The following is a 19,892-nucleotide window of genomic DNA, read 5'->3' as shown; positions in this document are numbered from 1 at the left end:
TGCTCCTGTTCCTTCTGTCCAGTTTTTTAAATACGTGGACATAAGCTCAGCATGGACTGGGTTTTGCTTCTGGCCGTGTCTCTTGCGAAGTTCGCCTGGCTATTCTTGTGTGGACCATTGTTTTGACTTCCTTCCATCCACCCGTCCGTCCGTGCATCCATCTACCCATCTGTCCACACATCCACCCACTCACCCACCCATCCAACGACCCGTGCCTTCATCCACCTCCCACATGTCCATCTGTCACCCACCCGCCCATCCGACCGCCCATCCGACCACCCACGCATCCATCCGTCATCCATCCATCCACCTTTCTCCTCATATCCATATTCATATGTCCATTTGGTGCAACGGATTCCTCTTTCAGGGTTGCATGGGCATCTCTGTAAGAGCCACGTTTAACAGGCGGCAGATGCGTATAGTGATCTCCAGCCCAGGGGAGTGCTGTGGGGCATCAAGGAGGACAGGCTAATTCCACCCCCATCTAACCCCCCCCATCAAGCCCCCCCATCTAACCCCCCACATCTAACCCCCCCATCTAACCCCCCACATCTAACCCCCCCCCATCTAACCCCCACTTACCATCCCATACTTCCCTGAGCACTTACAATACATGTTTGTTTTTTTCCTGTCTTTCCCCTAAACTGAAATTTATTTGAGCTGCATTTGTCTAATTTGGTGTTGGAGCCTTACCCTCAGCACAGTGTCTGCATAAAGGACACATTTCATAAACATTTTGTTGAACTGAATTGAACTGAGAGCTGCAGAAAAGAGATGTTTGAACCAGGCTCCAAACAATAGCAAATAACATTTAATCCCCAGCAACTGTGAGTAGCTGGGGTTATTCTCATTTTATAAGTGAGGAGACTGGTCTGGGGGGGTGGGTTAAGTGAATTGCTCTGGATCACATGGATGTTAAAAGGATAGAGCCAGGTTTCTGGTCCTGGGGCCTGCGTGCATTCCACTGACGAATTACTGTCGAATACAGGAAGAAAAGCTGCGGAAGACAGATCCAGCCTCTTACGGATGACTCACTCACTCATGATAGTCAGCAGAGCCTTTCCTGAATCCTACCTTGTTCCTCACCCACCCATCAGTACATCTAGCCCGCTGTCCATCCACACGTCCACCTGGTCATCCACCCGGCAAACGCTGCATGAACTCCTGATTCTTTTTATTCATAGCTGCATCCCTAACACCCGGAAATGAACCTGGGATGGAGCTGCTGCTCGAACGAATGCTCTGGGCAGTGGGAAGGCAGGTTGGGCATAGCCCTAATTAGAACTTGGACTCTGGAGCCAGTTTGTTGTGAGTTCAAGTGCTGGCTCTGCCAGACACCAGCTGACTGACCTTGTGCAGCTTATCCAGCGTCTGCCTCAGCTTACTCATCTGTATGTGGGGCCAATGATAGTACCTAGCTCATGGGATTACTGAGGATCAGACACACTGATACGCACGTGCCTGTGGTGCACTCACACAATACTGCCCGACCCTTTGTAGACCCCTTGTTGTCTTACCAGTTTGTTATCATTAAATAAGCTGCTCTTATAGACCCTGCATTTCAGAGAATTAGACAGATAACTGTCAAGCAAAGAAAGAACCAGATAACGAAAGCTAACTCTTCTGTAATTTCACTTTTGTTTAAAAATTTTCCCTGGTTCTTGCTATTGCTTTTTGGACACCTGGGGGTCTGGAAGCTTTGCTACCCTTTTACTTGGTCCCATTAGAGGAGGGAGGGGGCACTGTCTCTTCTGTGTGGCATTCGTCATGGGGCATTAAGGAGACCACCATGCGGTCTCTCGGCATCCAAATGCCCAGTCCAGCCTGCGTGTCCACGCTCACTCTGCAGACCTCATGTCATCTCTGGGCACAGTCACCTGTACCCGCATACCCTCTGTGGAGTGGGCGGAAGGCACTGCTGGCAATCTCTGGGCACCTCACCCCTCGTTCGTCACAACCACTAAGACCAGTATGGAGCTTGGGAACGGCGCGCCCATGAAAGGCGACTGTTTCCTATGCTTAGCAATGCCCTGGAGCCCAAGGGTGGAAGTTTCTGGCATCTTTACGCATGACTGAATTGCAAGTATCTGAGGCTAGAGAGAGACTTGGCCACAGGGGTGCAGCTCCCGCCACCTGTGAGGGTTATTGCCAAGGAGTGTGATCAGCACACGCAGGGAGCCTGGGCCCAGCAGTCAGGGTAGTAATTTTTACCCCTGACTCCCAGCTTCCCTGCAGATTGATGGATACAGATAAAATGCCCAACAGCAGGCACATTAGGACCTAAGGCAGTAATTCAGGCAAGACTGCTACTCTTGGACTAATGTTTCCTTTCTTTTGCAAAGATTTCTGGAACACAGCTCAGAAAGCCAAAGAATTTCAGAATTGGAAGGGATATAAAAACGCCACGATGAAACCCAAACCCAGCTTTTGATCTAAGGTCCCTTCCAGTGAGGCCTCGGCCATCTCTTCTCTCACTCACCAACCACACTAAATTCTCAACCATTTCTAGAAGACACCCCACTCTTTCTGCCTCTCTGACTTCTGAGAGGCGGTTGTTGCTTGCTGGACTGCTGTTTCCGTCCGGAGCCCTTTGGCTGGAGGTGCGAGGAAATCCAGTCCGTGCCGGCTCCGGCAAAATAAAATGTATCTGTTCACTCCCTGATGAAGCGTCCGTGCGGCAGTCTGGCTTTGGTACGGTTTGATTCAGGACATAAAGAATGCTAACAGGACCCAGCGTTTGGCCATGCTTCTTGTGAGTGGCTCCATTCCCGGGATCTGCTGTTTTTCTTGGCAACTTCAAGATTCTCCCCTTGGAGTTGCAAGATGGTTCCAGCAGCTGCAAGCTTCACGTCCTTCTAGCACAGAGTGCGGTGGAATCAGTACTTTTCTGCACCCCCACCCCCGGCCTGTGTGCCTTTGTTTCTCTTTGCCTCTGCTTAGACAAAGCCATGGGATGTCCTGACCCGCCTAAAAACCCTGGGAGTGTGGGCAGGGTCATCCTACTCAATCAGCCCCATTGAGAATGGAGAAGTTGTTTCCCAAAGGAGGTTTCTGTGCTATTAGTAGAAGGAGGAAGGTTGGAATCTTGGGGGGGGGGGGCAAGTCTGTGTGACTGGAGAACTCTGGTCGTGTTGGATGCTTGAGTTATTTTTCCGTCTTCTCTGCAGGCTGACTTCATTGCCTTAGTCTCCATGCTTCCATAGCATGTGAGAGTAAACTCCGTTTTCGATCACATTTTGGCAGACCTTTGCACTTCTGCCTCCAGCTGGGCTCTGAGACACCCGCCCCCAACGAGGGAACTCCTGTTGGAGTTGTCCCACCGTATGATTTCCTGCTGGGTAATCCAGTCGGGATTCGTAAAGGTTTATTGAACGCAAAGGTGATATCTAAGATCAGCCCTTAATTTGATTGCCGAAGTCCTCACGACGCAACTCTAAACCTGTGCCCCAGCATCCCTGCGGCTGCACTGTGCCCTGGCCCGCTGCTACCATGCCTCGCACTATTCCGTGATTGCCCTGGGTGGAACCACCGGCGTCCCCCCCAAATTCATGTGCATGCGGAACAGGTGAATGTCACCTTCTTTGGAAACAGATGTAGTAAGTTCCGTCAGGGTCCTCCTGCATTAGGGTGGGCCCTAATTCAGTGACTGGTGTCCTTAGAAGAAGAGATGCAGAGACCCCGAAGAGATGCACCCCGGCGTGGGAGGCCACGTGCAGACTGCGGCAGAAGCTGGAGTCGCGCCGCTATAAACCAAGGAGCCCGCAGCATGACCAGCAGCCACCAGAGACCGGGAAACTGCCAGGAAGCGTTCTTCCCTAGAGCCTTTGGAGGGGGAACTGCCCTGCTTTCCCCTCTCTAGCGGTGAGAACCAGAGAGAATATGATTCTGTTGTTTCCATCCACTCTGTGGGGGGACTGTGTTAGGGCAGTCCCCGAAATCGAGGACCGTGGCGATTCTCACTCTAGGGAGTAGTTCCTTGTGTCGCTCTGCAGTTTATCCTGGTTCGGTAACTTGTTTCTCCAGCAGGTGCTAATTAAATACTTACTCCGAGCCAGGCGCCGGAGAGGAGGAGGACCCAGGCCGTGCTGGCCAGCGGGCAGCCCATCCCTTTCCCGAATTCTCTAGTCAGTCCTCACCCAAGGATGGCTCCATAGGGCGCCTTGCAGCTTGGTCAACATGCCGAATCTGGAGTCAGCCAGCCAGATCATAGCCTTGATTCACCCACTCACCAGATGGGTGACCTTGGGCAGAGTGCCCTTTGACCTCTGTCAGTCTCCGGGTCTCATTCCCAGTTCTGGGGAACTGGCAGTGGAGTTGTGATTGGGGCTGATTGAGGTGTTAGGTGCAACGTGTTCAACCCATTGCCAGGCCCACATCTGGCCGCTGTTTTTATGGTTTCTTAAGAATTTAGAAAGAGCAGTCCTGTAGTGTACCCTGACCTCCAGTCCTTTTTTGTCATGTTAATTTGATCTCAACCCCTGTACTTGGAAGTCTCTGTCCCTTCCTTGATTGCATTTATTCAGTGATGCTCATGAGTGCTTATATGTACTAGAACTACACCCAGACCTCTAACAGAAACTTCACCTCCCTTGCTCAAAAAGCTCTACTTCAAGTAATACAACCACAGATGATCCGAACGTTCCACTGTAGACGGTTATTGAGCTTGTAGGTAATGAAAACCTGCCAGGTGCATTCACACCTGCGTCCCCATTAAGGGCTTGTCCAGATGGTGGCTGGACCCCCAGGGCAGGACCTCATGTTTATCTCTGTTACATTTCATGTTGTGTGATTCCGCCTTCCATACCAGCTGGTGGAGGTCTTCTGGGATGCCGATTCCATTATGTAGCATATTGCCTATAAGATAAAGTCCCAGCTTTGTAGCACACACAGATTCCGATCAGCCTTTATTCGAGCCCTTGATAGAAACGTTGAATATTGGGCCAGAGGCTGAGCTGGCCCTCCCCCTGGCTGTTGTGTTGAAGGCACTCTTCTGGCCGTGTTTTAGGGCCTCGGGTGGCAGGCTTTGGAAAGGGCTGCCAGGATTCTCTGTCCTTTCTGCTTTGGTTAGGATCCGGTCCCAGTGCTTTTCTCTTCCAGCTCTTCCTTGCTCTCAGAAAAGCCCCAGGCCACTGCAGGACGATATGTGGGTGCCACTGTCTCCAGCGGCTTAGCCGAGATCCCTGGTATTAACTCTAGACACGATTGCATTTATCAGACCTTCAGGGGTCCGTTTAATTCTGGAGGATTCCAGAGCTACTTACAGGTTTAACTTACCATGTTCCCTCAGATGAGTGATGAATCCCCAGTTTGAGAGGCTACTAGACAATACTGCTTAAAGCCATAACTGCTCACCTTTATCAAGCACTTAGCGTTTTGGGGGGCAGGCACAATGCCCTGGGTCACTTGATCTTTCCTACAAACTTGTGGGGTGGACACCATACTGGATGAGGAAACAGCCTTAGAAAGGTTAGGAAAGTTGTCTGATAGGGCCAGGGAACGAATCGATAATGGGTAATACAGTCAAACTCAGGCCTGACTTCTCTGAGACCCCAGGCTACCCCAGACCACCCCTTTCCTGTGTATCACTCAGCAGGATGTTGACGTGATTTTTCCATTAAAGAAATGAATTTACATAACGGTTAATTCCTTCCTGAGACTCTCAGATCCACTGGGTCGGGGACTGTGTCTGCTTGGCTTCCCCGCAGCCTAGCACGGTGCCTGGCACGTGGCTAACACGTAATAAATATTTGTTTAAGGAATGAACGGCTCCCTGCACATGTGCTTGAAACCACTTCTATGGAGTATAAGGTGAACTGGATGGATGGTGTTCATACGGTGACGTGCGACCGTCTCGGCACAGCGGAGTCCCAAATGGGAGTAAATACTCTCCTCCCAGAGCACGGAGAATTAATTAAGGTTTGTGACACCCTTTAAAATTCCTTACAATATATAGCTGCTTTCATCTGGCTAAGTGCAAGGAGGCATTATGGGGCCATTACTGGGCCCGATGCTAATGGGCATTTGTCAACCTCCTCCCCGTCTGCGTTAGACCCATGCATCCCCCAGTAATTGCTAAATAACTCACGGAGCACTTGGGTTGCTAAATTAATAGATGAAATAATAGAACGGAAATAGGAACAGGCATGTGGGATGAATAGAGACATCCCAACAAGGAGGTTTGCCCTGCTCGTATGTCTCTTAAATAAAGAGTACGCCTCCAGTTAGGATTGCGAGAATGGATTTTTATAGACTTTGGGACAGTTCAGTGGGTTTGTGGGAGGACGGGGTGGCTGTATCCTGCCTCTCATCGTGCCGGAAGTCCTACGGGAAGAGGGAAGCGAGTCTTCTCACGCCGTGATTCGACCATAGACGGCTCACCCGTCAGGGAGGTAAGTGAGAAGAACCAGCTGGTGTTTTGAGCAGGAGCAAAAGAGTGAACGGTTAAGGCTTTTCTACAGTGACTCAAGTGCAAGCAGGACATTAGGAGGGGCTGCTCCAGAGGAAAAGATACATAAGCCGGGACAGGCGAAGCCAGGACACAGGGGCGTGGACCCTGCGCCTTCCCAGGAAAGCCCCTTATAGAGGAACCTGTCTAACCTGTTCCACTTAGGGACCAAGACATTCAGCTTCGTTGTGGGTGTTTTCACCTCCACATTTTGAAGAAAGGAACACAACGAAAACTTAACCCTTTGGAGTTTTGAAGGGAAACATTTTAAAAAAGGGAAAAATGAACAGAGAAGTCCCCAAGGATGTAGAACTCCTAAAAATACTCCTCAGATGGACCTGAGATTTGTCAGTATGTATTAGATAAAATTCAGATTAGATTATCATTAGACAAATTATTTAAAAAAAATTCTTAGGTGTCAGAGACTGGCAGTAAAGATCACCTGGAGAGGTGGGTAGACCCTCGAAAGGAAATTGAATTTCAGGGGATGGGCTGGGTCCAGGTTATGTGGTGACTCGGGAGAAATGCACGGTGGGATCTTGTTGGGGTCTGTGATTGGGGTTCGCTGTTGCCCAGAAGGACTTCATATGGTGACGGCAGCTTCGTTGGGAGATGTCCACATATCTCTCCTCTGTTGGGTGGTCACTTGACTTTCTAGGCCATCATCCAAGGTTGATGATGGGATGGCCAGGGTATGAGGACATGAAGCAGACAGCACTGGTCCCTGGGGGGTGGGGGAGGGGCTGAGGGCAGCAGAGAAGTCAGGGGCACTTGGGGTGAGACCCGTGGGAGTGTCCGTGGAAGTTCCATCTCTTCTCTTACATGAGATTTTGGAGAAAGCTCTCCTTTCTCTTGTCTGCTTTTCTCAGCTACAAAACCAGGGCTAAGCTAGCATGTATTGAAGAATTTTTTTAGGTGAAAGTATTTGATTTTATGTGTTAACAATTCATCTCAATACCTGGAACACTGTCAGTGTTAGCGATGATAGCTAGTATTCTAATTGTCATGGTTAAAAATGGCAATATAATCACGATAGGAATTACAGCAAAATGGCCGCAGGCTCTGAGCCTGATGGAGGACCTGGGGTGCGACCCAGTGAAAGGCTGGAGCCCGTTTAGATGGCATCCGGTGGTAAGGATGGGCCAAAGCAACTCTTTGGCTCCTTGGGTATCTGGGATCAGATTTCGAACAACTACTTAATATTATCATCAGTAGGCACTGTTACCATTTATCATAATGCACAGCAAAGAATCTCGCCTTGCTCAAGACCTCTGGTATGTGTCCTTGGCTACTGGCAGGCGACCCAGTGTTGTCCCTGATAGGACTGTCTTTGTTTGGGACCGTGGCTCACACTGGCTGGTCTAACAGTGTATGACTTACAGTGGGGGATGGCCCCACATTTCGGTGAGGGTGAGCCATGCCAGGAAGATGTACGATGAGATTTGGGGTGGGGACTTTGGGTCACAGCAGAGGGGTGAAGACTGGAGACAGAGATTAGTTACGTGAGCAGTGAATCATGCGACACAGGAGAGCGCCAACAGAAACTCCGACCTTGAGGCTCCGGGAGCAGCCTTAGTTTGCCACAGTCCACATGCGTTGCTGCACATGGACGTGAGGAAGGAAGACGACCTTCCTCCATGGAGAGAAGACTGTGGAAGCTCCCCTTTCTCCTCCTCTTGGCTGATCTTAGCCTATAACCTTTCCCTGTAACCTTGAGCACCACAACTTAACAGTGACTGAGTTTTTTTAGTGAGTTACCAAACCTTGGGATGGCTTTGGGAAACCACCCTCCCAAACTTGCACTTGGTGTCAGGAGTGAGGGCAGCCCCCGGAGCTGGGCCTTCTCACTTGGCTGGTGGACATCAATTAAGCCCTCACTCTCAGGAAACTTAAATTCTCCCATAATCGCACCTCGTAGATAGAGAGTCACTGTCTTATTTTGATGAACCTTTTCTAAATATGAATATTTGCACACCTCTGCTGTGCTGACAGGTGTTGGCTTTTTAAAGTTATTCGCACTGTTCATTATTACAATTAATTGTGAGATGAACATCCTTGTAGTCAAACCTCCACACGTCTACAGGCATGATCATTTCCTTGGGATACATTCCTGGAAGTCTGATTGTTGAAGTTCTGGTCCAAGGGGTGGGACTTCGGCGGCTGCATGTGGGCTGGAACAAACAGCATGGGTCCCTGGAGCAGTAGAATCTTGGAGGGGAAACCAAGAACTCAGATCTGAGTGAAATCAGTGGCCACGGTTTTGCGTATATCAACCACAAGTCACACTAACTGTGTGGTTCATTTTACTGTGAGCAGACAGGGCCTTCAGAGTTGTAGGGCTCTGAGTCTTCTCTGTAGGCGCAGCCTCGATGGAAAGTTCTTTCTGAGCAGAGTTAGCCAGGTAATCTTTTGCTTCTGACTATTTCACTCTTGGTATCTTCAGAGGGTTTTGCTCTTGGAAGTGCTACTGAGCCCCCTTGGAGAAACTGAGGCAGTTGGCCTCGGTCCCTCTCTCGTGCTGATCTAAATGGATAAACAGAGTCACTGTAAATTTAGTCCAGGGACTAGTGGCTTGTGTCCCCCTACTACAGAGCTCAGAGAGAGCTTAGGACTAACACACGGTCTCTGAACTAAATACACCCTTGAAGGCTTTCCTCCATTCCTACCCCCGAACCCCAGAGCAAGTTAGTTGTTAGTCCTCCTGTGAATTTCTGGAAGGTGGAGTCTGGAAAACAAAAGGAAGGTGCCTGGGAGACCCAGGCAAGCGCCCCTTGCCTGGCTCTACCCTGCAGGAGATTTTGTTGCTGAAATTTCATTTCAGTTCCAGGAGAGAGGAGGGAAGACGGTGAGCGAGCAGAGGACTGTGCTGGCTTCCTGTCCAGCAGTTTCTGGCTGCTTTTCCTCTAGACCATTAGTTTATTGATGGTGGTTGTCTTTCCAGCAAATCTCTTTTGATTGCAAGTGTCTAACCAAGGTGTGTTACAGTGTCCTTCTGGCTCCGGGGAGAGCTCAAGCCGGTTCCTTTCATTCCCATGGGGGTATCCATGCTGAAACTGATTCATCTAGATTTTTAGAGCGCTGTTCCATCTTGAGGGCTTATGACTACTCCGAGCCATCGTAAAGGGGTTGTCCACGTGGGGTGATTCAGATGGTGCCGAGCGAAGTCTTGCAGAGCAGACGGGTTGTTTTTTATCAAGCTGATGAAGTTTTAGAACCTAGGTGAGGTTTGGTGGGCTGAGGTCCGGAGCCGATGACCAAGAAAGAATTCTTGAGACATCTTTGGTGCAAAATGGTGGTTTATTAAAGCACGGGGACAGGACCCGTGGGCAGGAAGAGCTGCTGCCCCGGGTTGTGAGGGATGGCAGGTTATGTACCCTGCTGTTGGGGGAAGGTGAGGGGAAGGGAGGTTTCAGTGGAGTTTTCATATGCTAAAGAGGGCCTACAAGGTGCCAGGATGTTCCAGGCCTGCCTGAGGCCTGCATGCCCTTGCTGCTGGATCAATGTTGTCTTTAGACCAGCCATTAACATTAAGATCTTTGGGAGACTTTTTGGTGGGGTCTCACAATCCTGCTATCAATCGTCTTTGTTAGTGAGATTTAGGACATTTGTAAGCCAAGGGAGACTCCTGTCTAGCAGGATTGTAAGCTCTGCAAGTTAACTCTTTGCTTATTGTTCTTGGCAGTCAGGGCTGCCTGAGGGATGCTATACTTATGGAGGGGAAAGGGTGAAGAGGGGGTGCAAGGCGCCAGCTTTTGCTTTGTCCTCAGCCAGCCTCCTGCTCCCTCATCAAAGCCATGTGCAGGAGACAGGTTGGCTGCCATCCTGACCACGTGCCCAGGAGGAGAGCAGTCTCACGGTAGGGGTGTTGTGCCCCCCTGAACGGTGACGTCTGCCTCTGCCCACAAAACATCTCAGAACTTTTTTGACTCAGGAACTCAAGCCGATTTCCCTCCTCAAGGACACTGTCTTACTGATCTGACCCCCAGGAGGATGCTGGAGAAATCTCGAATCCTGTTCACTTTCCCTACTTGGGAAATGAGAAGAGGTTGCCCTATACCCTCAACTGTCTAATTTAATTCTTCACTTTTCCACTGGACTGGGCTTCAGTGGGCTTCACCGGGCCCTTGACTAGACGCTAACCCTCATGTTTACTCTGCTACTGCTCCCCAGCCTGTGCAATTTTCTCTTTTTCTTTCTTTTTCTCTTTTTTGGGTGGCAGACCAGAAAACCTCACTCTCACAGATCAGTGAACATACTCTTCTCTGCCTATTGTTTAGCCTGGGATTTTAGTCTTTTGAAACTCAAAGGATACAGGCTCTTGAAACTCAGATAGGCTTTTTTGCTCAAGATCCAGTTCTTGCCTTGAGTTTCAAAGGCCTGTTTTGAACCTCAAAAGCCAAGCAGTGACTCTCTCTTTGGATCCCTGCTAGAAAAATCTCTTCAATGAAGACAGTGGGCAACGAATTCTATAGTCATTGAAGGGGTAGCAGGAAACACCTGGAACCAAAAAGTAGAAAGAAAGCAAGAGAGAAAGAGAGAAAAAAGGAAAGAGAGAGAGAGAAAGAAAGAAAAAGAGAAAGGGAGAAAGAGAAAAAAAAATCTATCATCTTCTGTTTCCAAAGGATCAATCCCAAATTCATTCAAACAAGAAGGGACTCAGAATTCAAATTCAGGTTAGCTGTTGCATGGGACTAAGCATCCTTCAGGTCTCTGAACCCCGGTGTCTTCTGGAGTGTGTCCAAGGAACGCAATAGAATTAGAGTGATGAGTAACCATTGTTGGGTGTTGAACCGGGAAGTCAGTCGAGTGGTTTAGACGCACCATGGTTGCTCACAGCAATTCTATCAAATAGGGGTTACCCTTCTTGTTACCATTTTACAGGTAGGAAACCTGAGACTCAGAGATTGGTCCCGTGGTTAGCAATGGAAATAGCAATTGTATCTGTTTCAGAGTCCTACCTCTAAGCCTTGTGAAGAGAAGCCGAGGGAATGCATAGAGGGTCGGTCCCCGAGGAAGGGAAGAAAGGGAGCGGCATCCCCATCGCACCGTGTTGTATGCGCGCCTTCCTCTAGTAGAGCGCCCTTCCCGCAGATTCAAGTTGCAGATCAAAATCTTACAGAGATCATCCCCCATCACGCGTACTAACCCGCCACCCCCCAACACGTCAGATATGTTTTGATGAATCCTTTTTTATTTATTTTTTAATGTTTACTTAGATAAGTAATCTCTACACCCAGTGTGGGGCTTGAACTCATGACCCCGAGATCCAGAGTCACATACTTTTCCAACAGAGCCAGCCAGGCACCCCCCTGTTTTATTTTTCAAGTAGCTGCACCTCCTCTGGAATTACCTTTTCATTTAGTAATGTTTGTACTCTGTCTCCTCTTCCTAGAATCTCTGGCGAATAGGCTTCTGAGGTGAACTACTTTTGCTGTTCTGACTTCTCGTTTGTCATGCTCGCTTCGGCAGCACATATACTGACTTCTCATTTGTCCCCGCTGTTAACACAGAGCCTAGCCCATAAAAGCTTCCTTGATAAATACATTGGAAGGAATTGGGTTGAGTGCCAGCAAGCAGTCGGGAAGGTCAGGACAGGACGGGAAAGGCCCCATCTTGGGGATGATTCTGGAAGCCACCTTTCGGAGCAGGAAAGACCAGCTTCCCCGTTCATTGCTTTTCAGCCTTGACGGCAAAAGCGGCCTCCCCTCCAGGGGTCTGGCTGGTTTGCTTTGGGGCTGCCTCTTTAAGTGAGGTTCAGAAAAGGCCTTTAATCTCTACCTACATTTGTTTATCAAAGACAGGAGACCCTTTGTCCTCAGTTACAGCTGGGATTCTACAAGAAGGGAACTTCCTCTGCCCGGTACTTCAGAGAAGCCATATGGAGCCAAAACAATGGTTTTCCCTGACTCTGAAATAATCCAGGGATTTGAAAATTCCACGGTGACACCCCAGGAGCAGGGGAACAGGGCAAATTCAAATGGTTGCCTGGTTTCTGAAGCCCTTTATGAGGCTAGGAAGACTGGCTTCCGCCCGTTTTCTCAGGGTTTGCTTCTTCTAAGCATTTGGGGACCACACTGCTTTGGACTGTGGCCACCAGAGACTTCACGGGGACCAAGGAAGGCAGGCACCGTAAAGGTAGCTACTCCAGCCAATTCTAGTTTCTTCTATGCTCAGCTCATTTGAGTATCACACAGATTTTTGTCATGTGCAGGCAGTGCCTGTGGTTAATACATTTAATTATATGTATTTAATTGTAACATAATTATAATTATATATCACCCGTATATGTGTGTATATGCATATAATTCATCCCTTTATTTATTTAAATCTACATGAAAACATGACCGCTTAATATCAATGGGAAAAAAAAGATAACACCGACCTTAAGTAGAAGTGAATTATAAACATAATACCATGAGAAAACAACAGTATTATCTCTTTGCCTTTACAATGAGAGATTAGCAGGGGGTGCCTGGCCGCACCGGTACCGCACCGGTACCGTCAGTTGGGCTTCTGACTTGGTTTCGGCTCAGGTCCGGATCTCGGGCTTGGGCGATCGAGTCCCCCACGTCCTGCTCAGTGGGGCATCTGCTTGATTTTCTCTCGCCCTCTCCCTCTGCCCCTCCCGCCCGTGCTCTCTCTTTCTCTCTCTCAAGTAAGTAAACAAATCTTTAAAGAAAATGAGAGATCAGGAGATGTTAGATGTTGAAGACCTATGAATAACCAAAATTAGACCTTTTTGTTGAGGGGGGGGGGCTGGCACGTAAATCAGAAAGCCTGAAGGGAAACTGAGAAAAAGCATCTCTCCTCCTGTGTGTTTTCGTGTTCTCTACTGCCGTGGTTAACACATCACCTGAAGAGGACGGGAAGAACACCTGAGCCGATGAGTGCGCTTGTCGGCGACCCCGGGACCCACTGCATTCCCCAGACCTCCAGTCCCATCTGAGATGTGCGGCCGGGTTATCACTAGGCCCATCTTGCTCATCTTGAGAAGAAAGCTCAGTCTCCTGGGGCAGTCCGCTCCCAAGCCCTCCCTCTTCAGGGTGAGAAAGTCCTAGAACAGGGGAGTTTGGACGGGGTGAGAAGAGGCAAGTCCTTAGGAGCCCCTGGGAACACCCACCATTTCAGGTGGATGGAATTGCATTTAGAAAGGCAGAAGGAAAGAGACAGCAAGGCCTATTTTGGAAAAACAGCGAGAGGTTAATTCAGCATTGCCGGATCCGCATAAAATGCCGGTAGGGAGGTGAGGGCCGCCCCTGAGAACAGTGGGGCAGGCGCCTTTGGCTTCCAGCTTTCCCACCAGCAGGGCGGCTCGCCGCTGTCCTTTGCACTGGTATTTATAGGGACGTCATATTTGGGTGGCAACGGCATTCCCTTCTGGAAGAAATCTATTTTTGCTGCATGAATGTATTGATAAGTTTTAGGGGTGGGCGGCAGGGGTGTCAGAGCTTCTAGGATTTTGTTTGCCTCTTGCGATCTGCAGGCTGAGGGGAGAGATGCATCTCTCAGGACTGCAGAAGGGGATTTGTGAAACGTTGGGTGGCCTCAAGGAAGAAAGGCTTTGGGGGGAGGGATTTACACGAGGGAAGTGACAGAGGTGTTTTACGGGAAATTTGAAGACTGTTACAATGACTGTAGAAATACCTGTAGTTTGTTTAGAAGGCGCAGGGATAAATCGTAAGAGACTCATAACTCCAGGATACAAACTGAGGGTTGTTGGAGGGGAGGGGGAGGGAAGATGGGGTAACTGGGTGCCGGCATTAAGGCGGGCAGGTGATGGGATGGGCACTGGGTGTTGTATGTAGCAGATGAGTCACTGATCTCTCCTTCTCAAGTTAATAATAACATTTGTATGTTAATTAAATGAATTTAAATAAAATTAAATTAAACAAAGAAGAAGGTGCAGGGACACCACAAGGGAGAGGTGGAGGGGAGGCCGCTGATTAGGGGTGCCCAACACGGAGTCCTGGGCAGGAGGGGTCTCTGGGAGTGGAATAAAGGAGAAATGCCTCCCATCAGCCTTGGCGACATCGAAAGGCCGAGCCCAGGGAGATATTAGTAGCCAGGCACCCCTGGTGTGTGGTGGGTGCAGGCGAAGCAGGCTTCTGAACCCGGGAGCTGGGGGGCAGCCTTCCAGTGAAGTGGAGGCTGCAGGGCCGGAAGTCAGAACAGAAGGTCCAGAAGTGGAGGGGGTCGCGGCGGGGCTGCGGGCCGTCACCAGCACCTGCTTGTTTGCTTTGGGATGTTGTATCTGCTTTCCCAGAAGGCACGTGGAATCGTCACTGATAGGTCCGCATGGGCTACCTTATTTCTCCCGCACTTTGTGTCTTCGTGCTTTGAAGGACTGTTGGATTTTACAGATTGAAGGTCTGTGGCTGCAAGTGTGTGTGTGTGTGTACGCTGTTTTTTCCAATGGTGTCCGTTCAGTTTATGTCTCTGTGTCACGTTCTGGTAATATTTGGTATTTGCTAATATTACAGACTTTTTCATTATTTGTTGTGGTGGTCTGTGAATAGTAATTAAGAAATTGCTAAAAGCTCAGATAATGCTTAGCAGCTTTTAGTAATAAAGGATTTTTTTTTTTTTTTGTAACTTTTATCTATTTAAGTAGTCTCTGCACCCAACATGGGGCTTGAACCCCTGACCCGGAGATCAAGAATCACATGTTCCAACTTTGCCACACGCCACAGGAATGACTTTTTTTTTTAATTTAAAAGAAAAAGTGTTTTGTTTTGTTTTGTTTTAAATTTTGGGACACCTGGGATTTTATTGTGGTTTTTTTTTGTTTGTTTGTTTGTTTGTTTTTAAAGATAACATTTTTTTTTTAAGTTTGGAAGGGGCCCCGCACTATCTCTGCTGCATGCCTGTGGATTGTTAAGGCATTGGAAAGTGGGAGATGTGATTAATTGCTGAGTGTGGCCTTGACCTAGGCCCCAAAGAGAGCTAGTACTGTCCAAGTAGGCCTGCCTCACCCAGCTACATTGGAATTGTCAGATCTTTTTCTTGATTGTAGTGACAAAAACCCAGCTCAAATTGGTTTAAAACCAAGAAAAATGGAACTTATTGGATCTTGGAACTGAGAAGTGCAGGCAATGGTCTTCAAATAATCTCATTCTAGGGCAATAATCTAATCAGATTCTGGATGATCTTTATCTCTTATCTGTGTCTTTCTCTGGGCTGATTCCATTCTCCCCTTATTATGATAAGATGGTTTCTAGAAGCTTCAGGCTTAATCCTGTCTTCCCAGCCACACTGGTAGAAAGGTGAATTCTTTTAACCAAACAATTGCAGAAAATTCCAAGACTGAGTCTCATTGTCCCTGTTGGTTCTTCCTTGGGTACTGTGCCCAAGGAGGTCGCCAAGGTCAGGGTGCCACACGGCCCTCATCCGGCAGGCTGAATTCACATGCCTACCTCCCCTTAGAGCCGGAGGTAGGCTAAATTTCACTCAAATCTTATGAACCGAGAAGCAGAAGAGGAACTGTTCTATTTTTTTTTTTTTTTTCAAGATTTCATATATTTATTTGAGAGAGAGCAAGAGAGAGAATGTGAGAGAGCATGGGCAGAGGAGAGAGGCGGATAAGAGAGTGAGGAGAAGACTCCTCCTTTAGCAGGGAGCCTGATGCCAGACTTGATCCCAGGACCCTGGGATGATGACCTGAGCCAGAGGCAGATGCTTAACCGACTGAGCCACCCAGGCGCCCCTAAAATGGGTGCTATTGATTGGAAAATAAGAGTGAGAGGATGCTGGGCAAGCAACAAGAAGAGCTATCCATTACGGCCAAGAAAAGCCGCCAAGACGCTAGGGACCTAGAAGCTCAGGCCCATTTTCTGGGCCTCCCGCAAAACCAGCATCTCGGGCTACGATGGCCCCAAATACCCACTCTTGATTACCAACCCCCTTCCCGAGCCAGACCTCTGGCTTTCTTTTAAAGCTGCTGACTCCAGCTGATGCATGAGGGTCTCAGGGTTTCCGAGGCACTGGATTTCTGTTGACTGCTATAACCTTGAGCTACAGGCTTTATTGTCAGTATTTAACACAAATCTGTTTTCTATCCTTGTCAGATATGCGCCACAGGAGGAGAAGTCGAATGCTAAATTGATTTCTTTAATGGGGAGTGCTCTGCAGCAGATAGCAACCCTTCTGGAGATGCATTAGTCGGATTACAATTGAATCTTTTCTTACCCACTTTTATGGACTTTCCTCTTTGCCAGAAGGATGGGGCTCTGATACCATCATTTGCCTAACTTTTTTTTTTTTTTTTTTAAAGATTGATGGCTAAGAACATCAGGGCTTCCATCCCCAGCCTGTAGGTCAGAAGCTGGATCTTTTAGTCACCAGACTTTCCAGAGAAGATTGAAGTGGAGGAATTAGCATCTTGAGATTACCGGGAAGAGGATTAGTGTCAAAATGCTTCTTAGCAACTTGGGTGCAGTAAGGGGCTGGCATTGTGTGAATGAAACACTTTCTCCAGGATCTGGGAGGTGGCATTCTTGCCTCTTGGTGCAGTTTTAGGGATTGTTTGTATTGGAGTTTGAGGTAATTTGGTGGCTTTTCTAGAATATAGCGAGAGTCTGCTTACTTTCATTTGGTTAGGATTCATTCCATTTCTGTATATGATAACAGTAGCATTGGTCATTTTTTGGAGGGGCCTTTGTTCTAGGCTCTCTGCATTATCTCACCTGGTTCTTACAACAACCCCTTGAGTTGGGTCCTTTTACTACTGTGCTCATGAAGACATGGACACTCAGGAGCTTACATAGCTTGGCCCAAGTCACACAACTAGTATTACAATACAGGTCTTTGACTCTAGAGGTTCTTGTTTTTGCAAACACTATATATTTCCACCCACAAGAAGGCATTGTATGCTCATCAAAGCCAGATTTGGTACCATCTTCTTGGAGAAGAACCCAGATTTACAGTATTACATTCTGAAATGTACAAAACCTGGAGGGACCAGGCAATACAAATCTTCTTAGCCACACCCACAGTACCAACTCACAAGAAAGGACCATCTTTATTTCTTAGATGTGTTGTTGACAAGGAGGTGTGTTTTCCAGGTGGAGGAAATCTGGACCCAAGGCTATTGTCTTCTTGGGAAATCTCTGCCCAAAAAAGCCCAGTGATTTTTTTCATTTTGGAATCTACAGTCTGTCTCGTCTTCACCCTTCCAAGATTGGGCCTTGAAGACTAGAGGACACTGGGGCAATTTAATACAACTGTATGAGCAAATATGGCTTGCTCTCTTACTCTCTCTGTAAGATGGAGCCCGTAATATTATTAATATTACACAGGGTAACTTAGGAGGGTAAAATCCAGTCATGTACATGAAGGAGTCAAGAGATGTCAGTTGCTGCCATTTTGTTTTATTTTGCTGGGTGTCTGTTTTCCCGTCTTGGAAATGAAGAGGCTGGATTAGCTCCATTTCTGGACCGTGCCTGAATCACCTGGAAATGGATAGGGGCTGGCGGCAAGAGGAATGAACAGGAAACTGAGATCTGTGGTCAAGCTCGAGAGGTCAGAAACAGCTTCACGAGGTGAGTGTAGGTTCCATCTAACCCATCACATTCGGGATCTTGAGGATCTGGCTACAGACGAGAAGTGGTCATTGAAGTTGGCTGTTGACACTCAGGATGTCCAACTAGGGAGGCTGAGGTGACACATCAGAGTAGCAGAGTATGATGAACCTGTCACTGAGTATTAGGGACTGAATCAGACGCTGGTCAGAGGCAGAGTTCTGTGGGCGGGCTGTGTACAAGGTTGCGGACAGCGGTGATGGGTAATATGCCACGACAAAACCTAGGGGAATATAGTGGCCATTTTATTAGGCTCATGCATTCTGTGGGTCAGGAACTCAGGAGGGCTTGCCTCTGCTCCGTGATATCTAGGGCCTCATTTGGAAGGACTCCAAAGCTGGGGTGATTCAGTGACCTGAAGCAGGAACCAGCTGGAAGCATCTCCACTCACAGTTCTGGTGGCGATGCTGGTTATAGCTGGACCTCAGCTGGCGTCAGTGTGGGGCATCTCCATGAGATCTCTGCACATGGGCGAGTTGGGGCATGGTGCTAGGGATGGACACTGAGTGTCCCATCAGAGCAAGATACATAGCATCTTTTCTTTTTTCTTTTTTTTTTTTTTTTTTGAGGTTTTATTTATCTTAAAGCAAGAGCATGAGTGGGGGGAGCAGCAAAGGGGGAGAGAATCTGAAGGAGACCCCACGCTCTGCATGCAACCCATGACCCTAGACTGTGACCTACATCAAAATCAAGTCAGATGCCTAAGCGACTGAGCCACCCATACGCCCCACAGCATTTTTATCCTGGAGCCTTGGAGTCCCATAGTATCCCATGCTCTAGGTTCAGGGAGAGGGAGTATATGACTCACTCCTCGGTGAGAGGGATATCAGAGTGACACTGTAAGAAAAGTACGTGGGATGGGAAATACTGTTGCATCCATCTTTGGGAAACTGCGTCTACCGTAGATGTTTATAGTCTTAACTAATCTGTTGTAGGGTGAATGTTAATAGCATGAGCTCTGCAACCACGCTGCCTGGCTTCACGCCCTGACTCCAGCATTCACTAGCTGTGTGATATTGGGCAAGTCACTTCAACGCTCCTCGCCCCAGCTTCCCCATCTGTGAAATGGGACCACTAACGGCGCTTATCTTATCAGATCACGGTGAGGATGAAGTGAACCAAGAACAGGAGAAGTACTCAGAACAGAGCCTGGCATATCGCAAAACACCAACGAAAGGCAACTGTTGACTCTTACGATCATCCCTGGGGAAGGTTTCCAAGTCAGTCTCAGGCTTAAGAGAACTGGTCAGGAACAACCCAGAGACCCAAACCAAGGAATGAGATTCAAGCCAGCCTATAGACAAATAGGACCTGAGGCTGATGTAGAATGTGAGCCTAGAACGGATCAGTGGCTTCTCTTTTGGTTCAGACTCCCAGAGATGGGGTCTCTGTTTTAAGGGCAGGCAGGACAGGGGGCCAGTGGCTCCTGCAGGGGGAAGGCAGCCCCCAGGACAGGAAGAATACAGGCCAATTCTGTCACATCCGCTGACTGTCCGACTGCACCTTTCTCAGTGCAAGCTCCTTGTGTCTCATTGTTTCTTATCTTATCAGATAAGGGGCTTGGAACTGAGCCATGTTAATCCAACAGCTAACGACTTAGAGGGAGGCATATACAGCTGGGACCAAGGCTCTCCGCTGTCTGTTTGGGGGATAGAGTTGAAGTGGAAGAGGAGAGACATCATGTGGTTGGGCGCCACCAGCGGCTGTGGGAACCCCCTTCGTGGAAGTCAGAGCTCTTTGGTCACAAGCGACAGAAACCCAGTTCAAACCAGCTTAAGCTAAAAAGGGAATCCATTTGCTTGCTTAACTGAAAAATCCAGGAGGAGGCAGCCTCGTTTGGGTCCATGTGTTCCAATGATGGTGGTGGAAAT

The 19,892-nt window shown here is 48.5% G+C and overlaps 1 protein-coding gene across 3 annotated transcripts in view; it reads left to right on the top strand.

Moving 5' to 3' along the window:
• Positions 1–19,892, top strand: part of HS3ST4 (heparan sulfate-glucosamine 3-sulfotransferase 4) — a 388,551-nt gene that overhangs the window by 169,459 nt on the left and 199,200 nt on the right. The window contains exon 2 of one of the 3 annotated variants that reach the window (XM_082714707.1): positions 5,757–5,916. The exons of 1 other annotated variant lie outside the window; for it this stretch is intronic. In XM_082714707.1, coding sequence (XP_082570833.1) covers positions 5,757–5,916 — 160 coding nt within the window. Of the gene's footprint in view, positions 1–5,756; positions 5,917–19,892 lie in introns of those variants that run through there. One more of the 3 variants, XM_082714708.1, reaches the window with a different exon arrangement.

Source organism: Mustela nivalis, assembly GCF_964662115.1.
Source record: "Mustela nivalis genome assembly, chromosome: 19".
Taxonomy (NCBI): domain Eukaryota; kingdom Metazoa; phylum Chordata; class Mammalia; order Carnivora; family Mustelidae; genus Mustela; species Mustela nivalis.
The sequence above is the reverse complement of the archived record's forward strand: the minus strand, read 5'-3'. Positions and strand labels throughout refer to the sequence as shown.